Source organism: Boleophthalmus pectinirostris, unplaced genomic scaffold, assembly GCF_026225935.1.
Source record: "Boleophthalmus pectinirostris isolate CB_2022bp ecotype Guang Dong unplaced genomic scaffold, ASM2622593v1 HiC_scaffold_21, whole genome shotgun sequence".
Lineage (NCBI taxonomy): Eukaryota > Metazoa > Chordata > Actinopteri > Gobiiformes > Gobiidae > Boleophthalmus > Boleophthalmus pectinirostris.
In genome coordinates, this window is record NW_026571175.1 from 37749649 (window position 1) to 37762633 (window position 12985).

A 12985-nucleotide genomic window follows, 5' to 3' on the forward strand; every position below is an offset into this window, starting at 1 on the left:
AAAATTCTAAAGTCCATTTTTTTTAAGTGCTTATTGAACGTGGACTTCCTAAAATAGAATTCATCAAACAATGGTGCTATGTATGTTTCTAATGAAAGAACAACGTTAAACTCTAAATATTTTACATGTGTCTTTTTAAAAAGCAGAATCATGTATTTATCATTTATTCATTCTTTAAACACTCCATTTACACCAGACACCTCAAGTCCAGTTTATTTTATTTCATTTTTTATGCCTTTATTTTTTTAGTGCATGTGAAAAAAAAAAAAACTTCACAAAAATAAATTCTTGTCGTGTTATTTGTAAATTGTATTTTCATTGTAACATTCGTAACGTACAGAAAAACGTTTTGTGGCTCTAAACCAGGAGAGTCAAACTCATTTTGTTCCGGGGGTCGTGTCCAACCGACTTTTGATCCAAAGTGTCCGGATCAGAAAACTCAATGTCATATAAACCCCAAAAATAACAAGAAGTTCAAATATTTGTGCAGAGAAACACAAATCTATTACAGAAATCTTTTTTAATTAATGAACTCTTTCTTTTACAAAATATATATAATATTATGAACAACCTGAAACTTTAAGAAAAACGTGAATTTCAACACAAAGTTTGAACATGAACTTGTCTGTAAACAGAATAAGTCCATTTTTGTTGTAAAATCCTGCACTCGGCTCCACTTTTCTCATGTTGGACATTTTTCTGATGAGGGTGTCACGGTCAACAGTCAAAACCGATCGTCCTTTAAGAGCGTTTGGAAAGAGACAAGTCTTCATTTGTGCTGCTCTGGTGGGAGGGGCCACGTACAGAGACGCTGGAGACGCTGCTGTGATATAAACACCACAAAAATTAACAAGATTTTAATAGAAAATGTAATTAAAATATTTTAATAGAAAATCAGCTGAGGGCCACATTAAAGGTCTTGGAGGGCCGGATCTGGCCCCCGGGCCGTATGTTTGACACCTGTGTTTTAACGGCTTAAATCTGATCATAAAGCAAAAAATAATAAAAAACTTCCAGCATGAGGCAAAAAAAAGTCCACAGGATAAAAACTGACTCCAAAAATACAGCGTTGTGTCTCACGTAAGTCGAGGCAAAACGGGTATGAAAGAACAATGTGTTTATCATAATAATTCTTTAGGTTAATAATTTATTTGATCTTTTATTTTGTTTGTTTAAGTATTTATTCTTTTTTATTCCTGTCGTGTTATTTGTAAATTGTATTTTCATTGTAACATTCGTAACGTACAGAAAAACGTTTTGTGGCTCTAAACCAGAAGGAAAAACCCAAAACCCCTTTCAGTGCGAGTGTGAAATAAAAGCTGATTTCACATAAACGCCGCCTCCTCCAGGGGAATGAAACTGCGATGAGCATCTGTCGACCTCTGACCTCCGCCGCCGCCGCTCCTCCTAATCGGCCTCTGAGAACCGAGCAATTTTACCTTCAATCTCCCGCGCCCCCGACTCTCGCCGCCGCTTTAAAATCCTCCTCTATTTATCCTCCACAGAGACGCTTTCATATTCAGAAGAAGGAAAACAAAAACCTGGTCCAGGACCAGACTCCGAACCACAGAACTGGACTCTGCACATTCTGCACACGGGTCCTGTTTGTTTGTGACGTAAACTCGAACACGACCTGAGCACATCTGACCTGAGCACATCTGACCTGAGCACATCTGACCACAGCCTCAGTGCTGGGAGAGGAGATGAGTTTAGAGTTTAGACCTGGTTTAGTTTAGACCTGGTTTAGTCCTGGTTTAGTCCTGGTTTAGTCCTGGTTTAGTCCTGGTTTAGACCTGGTTTAGACCTGGTTTAGACCTGGTTTAGTCCTGGTTTAGTCCTGGTTTAGTCCTGGTTTAGTCCTGGTTTAGTTCTGGTTTAGACCTGGTTTAGACCTGGTTTAGACCTGGTTTAGTCCTGGTTTAGTCCTGGTTTAGACCTGGTTTAGTCCTGGTTTAGACCTGGTTTAGTCCTGGTTTAGACCTGGTTTAGTCCTGGTTTACCTGGTTTAGACCTGGTTTTAGTCCTGGTTTAGTCCTGGTTTAGTCCTGGTTTTAGACCTGGTTTAGTCCTGGTTTAGACCTGGTTTAGTCCTGGTTTCCTGGTTTAGACCTGGTTTAGTCCTGGTTTAGTCCTGGTTTAGTTTAGTCCTGGTTTAGTCCTGGTTTCCTGGTTAGACCTGGTTTAGTCCTGGTTTTGGTTTAGTCTTGGTTTAGTCCTGGTTTAGTCCTGGACCACTGAGGGATTACACAGATATATAAGGTCACGTGGGAAGAGAAAGTTTGAAAATCGTCGTTTGTCCAAAGAAAAAGGAATAAAAGATGAAACAAAAGTCTGAATCGTTCGACTGATGACGTCAAATAAACGACTTTGAACCTGAAGAGTCGGTCCCCACTCTGCCTGCTGCACCGGCGCACACACTCGCCGCCTCTCGGACTTTGATGTGGTCCTGGGTCCTGGGTCTTTGGTCTTTGGTGTTTTGGTGTTTTGGTGTTTTGGTGTTTTGGTCAGATCAAAGACTGGACCTTCTAATGGTGGGACAGCGGTGAGTGTGTGAGCCGCACTGAGGACCTTTGTTCAGCCTCGGCTCCGTCCTCCACTTCAGACTCGGGTTTGTTTAGTTATTTGTGCTTAAACTGCTGCGTTTGTTTACGCCTCGACGTTTCACTTCTCCTCAAAGGCTCCAGTCATGTCCAGACGTCTGCAGGAGGAGGGAGGAGCTCGGAGTAGAGCCGCTGCTCCTCCACGTGGAGAGGAGCAGCTGAGGGGAGGAGGAGCTGTTCTAAACATCTCCTCACACCTCCTCATCTCCTCACACCTCCTCACACTCATCTCTCACATCTCCTCATCTCCTCACATCTCCTCACATCTCCTCACGTCTCCTCACACCTCCTCACACCTCCTCACACCTCCTCACCTCCTCATCTCCTCACACTCCTCACATCTCCTCATCTCTCCTCACATCTCCTCACACCTCCTCACATCTCCTCACACCTCCTCACACCTCCTCACCTCCTCACATCTCTCCTCACACTCCTCACTCCTCCTCATCTCCTCACACCCTCACATCTCCTCATCTCTCACATCTCCTCACATCTCCTCACATCTCCTCACATCTCCTCATCTCCTCTCATCTCCTCACATTCTCCTCATCTCCTCACTCTCCTCACATCTCCTCATCTCCTCCACCTCCTCATCTCCTCACCTCCTCATCTCCTCACATCTCCTCATCTCCTCACATCTCCTCATCTCCTCATCTCCTCATCTCCTCACATCTCCTCACATCTCCTCACCTCCTCACATCTCCTCACATCTCCTCACATCTCCTCACACCTCCTCACACCTCCTCACGTCTCCTCACATCTCCTCACACCTCCTCACATCTCCTCACACTCCTCACGTCTCCTCACATCTCCTCACACCTCCTCATCTCCTCACATCTCCTCACACATCTCCTCACATCTCCTCATCTCCTCACACATCTCACCTCTCACGTCTCCTCACATCTCCTCACACCTCCTCCATCTCCTCACATCTCCTCACATCTCCTCACATCTCCTCACATCTCCTCACGTCTCCTCACATCCTCACATCCTCACACTCCACATCCTCATCTCCTCACACATCTCCTCACATCTCCTCACATCTCCTCACCTCCTCCTCCTCACATCTCCTCACACCTCCTACATCTCCTCACATCTCCTCACACCTCCTCACATCTCCTCACATCTCCTCACATCTCCTCACCTCCTCACATCTCCTCACATCTCCTCACATCTCCTCACATCTCCTCACATCTCCTCACATCTCCTCATCTCCTCACATCTCCTCACATCTCCTCACATCTCCTCCTCACATCTCCTCACACCTCCTCATCTCCTCACACTCCTCATCTCCTCACATCTCCTCACATCTCCTCACATCTCCTCACATCTCCTCACATCTCCTCTCCTCACACCTCCTCACATCTCCTCACATCTCCTCATCTCCTCACACATCTCCTCACATCTCCTCATCTCCTCACACATTCTCCTCATCTCCTCACAATCTCCTCACATCTCCTCACATCTCTCCTCACATCTCCTCACACCTCCTCACATCTCCTCACATCTCCTCACATCTCCTCACATCTCCTCACATCTCCTCACACCTCCTCACATCTCTCTCATCTCCTCACATCTCCTCACACTCTCTCTCACCTCCTCAACATCTCCTCACACTCCTCCTCCTCACACATCTCCTCACATCTCCTCACACCTCCTCACACTCACATCTCCTCACTCCTCATCTTCCTCCACAACGTCTCCTCACATCTCCTCTCACATCTCCTCACATCTCCTCACATCTCCTCACATCTCTCACATCTCCTCACATCTCCTCCTCACACATCTCCTCACATCTCCTCACATCTCCTCACATCTCCTCACATCTCCTCAATCTCCTCACACCTCCTCACATCTCCTCACTCCTCCTCCATCTCCTCATCTCCTCACATCTCCTCACATCCCTCACATCTCCTCACATCTCCTCACGTCTCCTCACTCTCCTCTCACCTCCTCACATCTCCTCACATCTCCTCACATTCTCCTCACCTCCTCACATCTCCTCACATCTCCTCACATCTCCTCACATCTCCTCACATCTCCTCACATTCTCCTCACACCTCCTCACATCTCCTCACACCTCCTCATCTCCTCACGTCTCCTCATCTCCTCACATCTCCTCATCTCCTCACATCTCCTCACATCTCCTCACATCCTCCTCATCTCCTCACATCTCCTCATCTCCTCACACTCCTCACTCCTCACATCTCCTCACACCTCCTCATCTCCTCACACCTCCTCACATCTCCTCACACCTCCTCATCTCCTCACATCTCCTCACACCTCCTCACTCCTCACACCTCCTCACATCTCTCACATCTCCTCACATCTCCTCACACCTCCTCACACCTCCTCACATCTCCTCACTCTCCTCACATCTCCTCACACCTCCTCACATCTCCTCACATCTCCTCACATCTCCTCATCTCCTCATCTCCTCACATCTCCTCATCTCCTCATCTCCTCATCTCCTCATCTCCTCACACCTCCTCATCTCCTCATCTCCTCACACCTCCTCACATCTCCTCATCTCCTGACATCTCCTCACACCTCCTCACCTCCCACATCTCCTCACACCTCCTCACACCTCCTCTCCTCACACTCCTCATCTCCTCACATCTCCTCATCTCCTCACATCTCCTCACATCTCCTCACATCTCCTCACCTCCTCATCTCCTCACATCTCCTCACATCTCCTCACATCTCCTCACACCTCCTCATCTCCTCACGTCTCCCTCAATCTCCTCACCTCTCTCATCTCCTCACATCTCCTCATCTCCTCACATCTCCTCACATCTCCTCACACCTCCTCACACCTCCTCACATCTCCTCACATCTCCTCACATCTCCTCACATCTCCTCACACCTCCTCACATCTCCTCACCTCCTCACACATCTCCTCACATCTCCTCACATCTCCTCATCTCCTCACATCTCCTCACACCTCCTCACACCTCCTCACACGTCTCCTCACATCTCCTCACGTCTCCTCACATCTCCTCATCTCCTCACACCTCCTCACATCTCCTCACATCTCCTCACATCTCCTCACACCTCCTCACACTGACATCTCCTCACTCTCCTCACACCTCCTCACACACATCTCCTCCACACCTCCTCACATCTCCTCACATCTCTCACACCGTCTCCTCACATCCTCCTCACCATCTCCCTCCTCATCACACCTCCTCATCTCCTCACATCTCCTCACACCTCCTCACACCTCCTCATCTCCTCACACACCTCCTCATCTCCTCACACCTCCTCATCTCCTCACATCTCCTCACATCTCCTCATTCTCCTCACATCTCCTCACATCTCCTCACACCTCCTCACACCCCTCATCTCCTCATCTCCTCATCCTCATCTCCTCACACCTCCTCATCTCCTCATCTCCTCACATCTCCTCACATCTCCTCAACATCTCCTCATCTCCTCACATCTCCTCATCTCCTCACACCTCCTCACATCTCCTCACACCTCCTCCTCTCACTCCTCCTCACATCTCCTCACATCTCTCACATCTCCTCACATCTCCTCACATCTCCTCACATCTCCTCACATCTCCTCACATCTCCTCACATCTCCTCACATCTCCTCACGTCTCCTCACGTCTCCTCACGTCTCCTCATCTCCTCATCTCCTCACACCTCCTCACATCTCCTCACACCTCCTCACATCTCCCTCATCTCCTCACATCTCCTCACATCTCCTCACGTCTCCTCACATCTCCTCACACCTCCTCACATCTCCTCACACCTCCTCACATCTCCTCATCTCCTCACATCTCCTCACGTCTCCTCACATCTCCTCATCTCCTCACACCTCCTCACATCTCCTCACACCTCCTCATCTCCTCACACCTCCTCACACCTCCTCACATCTCCTCACACCTCTCATCTCCTCACACCTCCTCACATCTCCTCACACCTCCTCACATCTCCTCATCTCCTCACATCTCCTCACATCTCCTCACGTCTCCTCATCTCCTCATCTCCTCACTTCCTCATCTCCTCATCTCCTCACATCTCCTCACTCATCTCCTCACATCTCCTCATCTCCTCACATCTCCTCACACCTCCTCACATCTCCTCACATCTCCTCACATCTCCTCACATCTCCTCACACTCTCCTCTCACACCTCCTCACACCTCATCACGTCTCCTCACATCTCCTCACGTCTCCTCACATCTCCTCATCTCCTCACACCTCCTCACATCTCCTCATCTCCTCACATCTCCTCACATTCTCCTCACGTCTCCTCATCTCCTCATCTCCTCTCCTCATCTCCTCATTCTCCTCACATCTCCTCATCTCCTCACATCTCCTCATCTCCTCATCTCCTCATCTCCTCACATCTCCTCACATCTCCTCATCTCCTCACATCTCCTCACATCTCCTCACATCTCCTCACATCTCCTCACATCTCCTCACATCTCCTCATCTCCTCACATCTCCTCATCTCCTCACATCTCCTCACATCTCCTCATCTCCTCACCTCCTCCACCAGGACGAGGCTCCAAGAAAAACCCAGGACAAACTGGAGCGACCAGAGGCGGAAAAAAGACTGAAAAATTATAATGAAGTAAAAATATCTTTACTTTACTTAATTCCTACTCAAGTAAAAGTAACCATCTAAAAATCTACTCGAGTAAAAGTAAAATACTTCATTTAAAATGTAATCTGAGTAAAAGTTACTTAGTTACTTTCAATTATTTGATGTAAAAAAGGACGAATCATAAATCTGACCAAACCAGGACTAAACCAGGACTAAACCAGAACTAAACCAGGACTAAACCAGAACTAAACCAGGACTAAACCAGGACTAAACCAGACTAAACCAACCAAACAAACTAAACCAACTAAACCAGACAACCAAAACCAGGAACTAGGAAAACCAGGACTAAACCAGGACTAAACCAGAACTAAACCAGACTAAACCAGGACTAAACCAGGACTAAACCAGGACTAAACAAAACCAAACCAGAACCAAACCAAACTAAACCAGGACTAAAACCAGGACTAAACCAGGTCTAAACCAGAACTAAACCAGGACCTAAACCAGGACTAAACCAGACTAAGGACTAAACCAGGACTAAACCAGGACTAAACCAGGTCTAAACCAGAAACTACTAAACCAGGACTAAACCAGGACTAAACCAGGACTAAACCAGGACTAAACCAGGAAAACCAGGACTAAACCAGGACAAACCAGGTCTAAACCAGAACTAAACCAACTAAACCAGGACTAAACCAGGACTAAACCAAACCAGTCTAACCCTTCCTGAGCAGCAGTTTCTGCACCAGTCCATGGCACCAGGCACCAGTTCACCCAGACACACACAGTCACACCACACACACACACACACACACACACACACACACAGACACACACACACACACACACACACACAGACACACAGACACACACACACACACACACACAAACACACACACAGACACACACACACACACACACACACACACACACACACACACACACACACACACACACACACACACACACACACACACACACACACACACACACACACACACACACACACACACACACACACACACACACACATACACACACACACACACACACACACACACACAGACACACACAGCAAACAACACACACACACACACACACACACACACACACACACACACACACACACACACACACACACACACACACACACACACACACACACACACACACACACACACACACACACACACACACACACACACACACACACACACACACACACACACACACACACACACACACACACACACACACACACACACACACACACACACACACACACACATGCACACAGAAACACACACACACACACACAGACACACACATGCACACAGAAACACACACACACACACAGATGACACACACACAGACACACACACACACACACACACACACAGACACATTTTTGTGTTCATTATGATGTTATTTTCTAGTTTGTGTTTGGACACAAACATCTGTCTGAGGTTTGGCCAACAGTTTCCTTTACTTTCCTCTCCAGAGTTTTTTTAGTATAATTCTACATAATATTAATCACATTTCTTTATAAAAAGCAGTAAATCTCATTGTTTAGACGCGCTGCTCAGACTGGGAAGAGTTTATGTTCTGACCCAGTAATAAAAAAGTGACGCTGCCCAAAAACAAAGTCATGTCACGAGCTGAAAGGGTCCGGACAGTGTGGACCAAGAAGCCGTATGTGGCCCAGGTCTGAAACAGAAGCATGTCGCAATGAAGGGACGTAGGAAAAGGAAGCAGACCCCAGGGAGCAGCTCTGGGTTCCCTGGAGCAGCTGGAGGAAGTGTGTGTGGAAATGAAGGTTGAGGCATTTTTGTTCCCCCAGGACCCGGACGCACAAAGGAGAAAGACGAGCAGAGAGAAAAGTGGATGAATAAAACCAACGTGGCTTCGCTCCAGTTCATCAAGACTCTGAGCTGTTTCTCTCAGAGTTTAGTGGGAACTTTCCTAAAAGGAGGAGATGAAGATGAGCTGCAGCCTGAACACACACACACACACACACACACACTCACTGTCACTGTGTGTCTGCGTGTGTGTGAACTTGGTCTTGTCTGAGTGACTTTGAAGTCGACATGAAGAGGGTTTAATGAGGTTTGACCTGAACATGCCACAGACCCCCACAGCCCGACCCCTGACCCCCCCCCCCCCACGATCTGATACTGAGACTCACACTGACCAACGCCTCACGAGACTCACACCAGCTTCTCTCTTCAAGATACAAGTCACTTAGGAGACTTTTTTTTTTTTTTATTCCTCAAAAAATCCAAAGTTCCACTGTGTAAAGTCACTGAGTTAAACATGAAAAGTGGTGGAGAACAGAGAAGACGACCGAGCCTTTAGTATAAAAACTGACTGTGAGTAAAAAGCGTCAAAAACCTCATCAGATGAAGTTCTCCTGGGTTTTCTGCACAGCCTGGACTTTTAATCTTTAGAGGAGCATTTCTCACAGGAAGGTCACGGGGCTTTTATTTTGAAGGACGAGTGTGAGTGACCTGATGTTCTCATAACGACGTCTGATCAGGAGGTGATGTGGTCACACGCTCGACTCACTGATCCTCTGACTCTGACTGTTCGTTTGGCTTCACTTCATTTACGACAAAGACGTACAAGAGCGAAAACTGCAGCGAAGTGCAGGGACCAGGAAGAACGAAACTTTCTAAGTTCAAAACAAAACATGACGTGTACAAAGACAAACGAGTCGAGGACAAATATTACTGCTCAACCTGAGGACATCCCAGAAAACACGGCTCAACTCAAGCTCTAAACCTGAGCGTGAGAGCAGGACTCTGATCTCTACATCCACATGTTACAAAGACCAAAACTCTGTCTTTTCCTTCAAAAGTTGTTCTTGTAAAGTTTCTGTCTGACATTGTAAAGTGTTTTATATTTATCCTCCACGGCTGTGAACTTTTCGTTCGGATAACGACCATTTCCTGTTTACGTGACGTTCTTGACTGCGATGCCGGACTTTTGCACCGCATACGGACTGAACCAAGACTGATCTGGGTCCGGGACCACACCTGGACCAGACCAAGACTGAGACCGGGACCAACACCTGGACCAGACCAAGACTGAGACCGGGACCACACCTGGACCAGACCGGGACCAGACTGGGACTGAGACCGAGACCAGGTCGGCACCAGACCGGGACCAGACCTGGACCAGACTGAGACTGAGACCGGGACTGAGACCGTGACCAGGTGTGGTCCCGGACCTGGATCAGTCCTGGTTCAGTCCGTATGCGGCGCAAAAGTTCGGCATCGCAGTCACGGACGTCACGTAAACAGGAAACTGTCGTTATCTGTTTTTTCCATTCTTCATTTAAACACAAAATCGAAAACTGAAAAAACTAATCATTATCTGTTTTTTCATTTTGGTTTTGGAGACAAATAATGAAGAAAATTGGTTTTTTCATTTTCTTATTTTTGGTTTTATATTGAAAAATGAATGAACGAACGATACACAGATGGAGGACATTTATCTGTCTGTAAATTGGATTAAATGAACAGAATGTAGAGAGTCTGAGCTTTAGGACGACGTATCACATCACATGACCACGGGAAATATCGGCAAGATTTAAACCGATCACCGACATGTTTCCAAGAGCCCGTATCGGTGGGGCCCTGGGTCAGACTACGTTTTCTGAAATAAAAATCGTGCCAAACGTGTATTGTCGGGTCGTGTTACCGTCTTTGGTCTCCTTGGCTTCGTCGTCGTCCTGCAGCTCCGCCTCCATCAGGCCGGGCTTCACCTCCATCTCCTCATCCTCCTCTTCCTCCTCCACTGCAAAACAAACAGCACAGAGTCAGGGAGGGCGGGGGGGCGACGCCGGGAGAGAGCTGCTCGAGAGTGTACCCCACCCGCTGTGAGGCCCCCCCACCCCCTTCACACACACACACACACACACACACACACACTCACACACAGAAACACTCAGGCTCTTGAGAGTAATGGCTCCCAGACGCCGCGCACCTGTCGGCTCTGACACTGGAGCACGTCTCGTTTAAACACTGTTCTGCTGGAGGTTTCCACAGTTACACCGACACCAGACACACGCAAACAAACACTGAACACGCAAACGACGCTCCCGCTCAAAGAGAAACTCTGTCTCCTCTAAGGTCCACGCTGCAGCTTCACGTGGAGGACGGCGCGGTTCCTGTGAACTTAAAACTACGGAAACAATGAAGAGCAGAAACCTCAGAAGTAGCAGGATCTCAACGTGCTAGAAAAGGTTTCATCGGTTTTCCAACGTCATGGTTCAGTGGACGTCATATGGACAATGTTTTAGAAATGAAAACTGAAAATTACTTCTGGATGGAAATCAAAACATCTTGGTTTGTAAAACAGTGTCCAGACGACGGCCGTAGAAACCTTCTACCACAGACTCCTCCTGGACAAATATAAACACTTAAATCTATCAGAAAATGTCTTAAAAGTAGAAATTATCTCGCTGCGTGGACAGATCATTTTATTTGACAAGTTCTCTTCAAATAAACGACCTCCAGACGAGAATGAAGCGTCTCAGAACGAGTAAATAGATCATAAAACAAGAAGAAGAACCTGACATAAGTTTTAAAATCTTGTCCAGATCAGAGAAATTCACAGTGCACTTGTGAGCTACAACAGTGCTTCTCAACCCCAGGGGCCGCGAGCACCGTTCTGAGGACCATGGAAATGACATAACACATTAAACATGAGACTGGGCTCCCAACTCGCTGAGGTTTGGTGCTGTTTTACATCTCGTTTGTTCAGACAAAACTTTACAAAGATCTCCTCCGATTTACGATGGGCAAGATCAGGAATCTAAAATAACTTTTTTTTCAGGAGCACACGGGTCCTTAAGTTAAAAATTTTAGGCGCACAGAAAAAAAAAATGGGTAGGTTTTGGTTTTGAACGTTTATTCCAGTGCAGAACTTCCACACACCAACACAAACTTACTGGAATGAATTTTATACAAAAAACAAAGTAATTTTGACTGTACTTTTCCTGCGTGATGCTGGTGTTGAGTTAGACCAGGGGAGTCCAAACTGTTTTCATCAAGGGCCATATTTCTAAACGCAGACGAAGCAGAGGTCGATCGAGGGCCGTAAACTGGAGCTCAGTACAGTGAATAATTGAAATATTTGCATGTTTAACACGTTAGAATGAGCCTCAGTCTTTGTTCATGCTAAGATCCTTAAAACCACACACTAAATGTTCAATATTCGCTTTATCAAGGTAGATTCTCAAAAAAGTTGCAGTAAAAAATACATTTTTAATTTGGGCCAATTTTTCTGGAAGCCTGAGGGCCAAGAAAAAAATTGTCTGAGGGCCGCGTTTGGCCCACGGGCCGTAGTTTGGACACCCTTGAGTCATGGATTTTTCTTAGGAAGTTTCTTTCTACAAACTAACATCAAATTGAATTAAAATGGAAAAAAAATGAAACTCCAGAATAAGTTTAGACAAAAATCGTGTCATAATCAATAACCCAGGATTTGGAAATAGGTTGATGTGACCTTTTCTATGACCTGCGCTCACACCTGCACGACCGAACCAAGCAATGACCCGCTGACGTGGTCACATGGTGCTGTTTGTTTATGTGATGCAGCAGAGCGAACACTTTCAATCAATCAATCAATCAACATCTTTATTAATCCCAAAGGGTAATTCAGTTGGCACATCTCCGGTCGTGCACAATCTATAAATAATAAAAGAAAAAGAAAGACAGACACCGTACATTCAAACCACAGTGCATCAGGGACACAGCAGCAAATTCACTTTTCAAATTCACTTTTTTTTGTGGAGAAAATAAGTCCAGCGGCAGAAATATCT

General features: G+C 46.6%; 1 protein-coding gene across 1 annotated transcript in view; it reads right to left on the bottom strand.

Moving 5' to 3' along the window:
• Window positions 1–12985, bottom strand: part of LOC129410042 (cytoplasmic dynein 1 intermediate chain 1) — a 66748-nt gene that overhangs the window by 3625 nt on the left and 50138 nt on the right. Inside the window, exon 8 of the mRNA XM_055157123.1 lies at window positions 10861–10956. Within this exon, the coding sequence (XP_055013098.1) occupies window positions 10861–10956 (96 nt within the window). The remainder of the gene's footprint in view (window positions 1–10860; window positions 10957–12985) is intronic.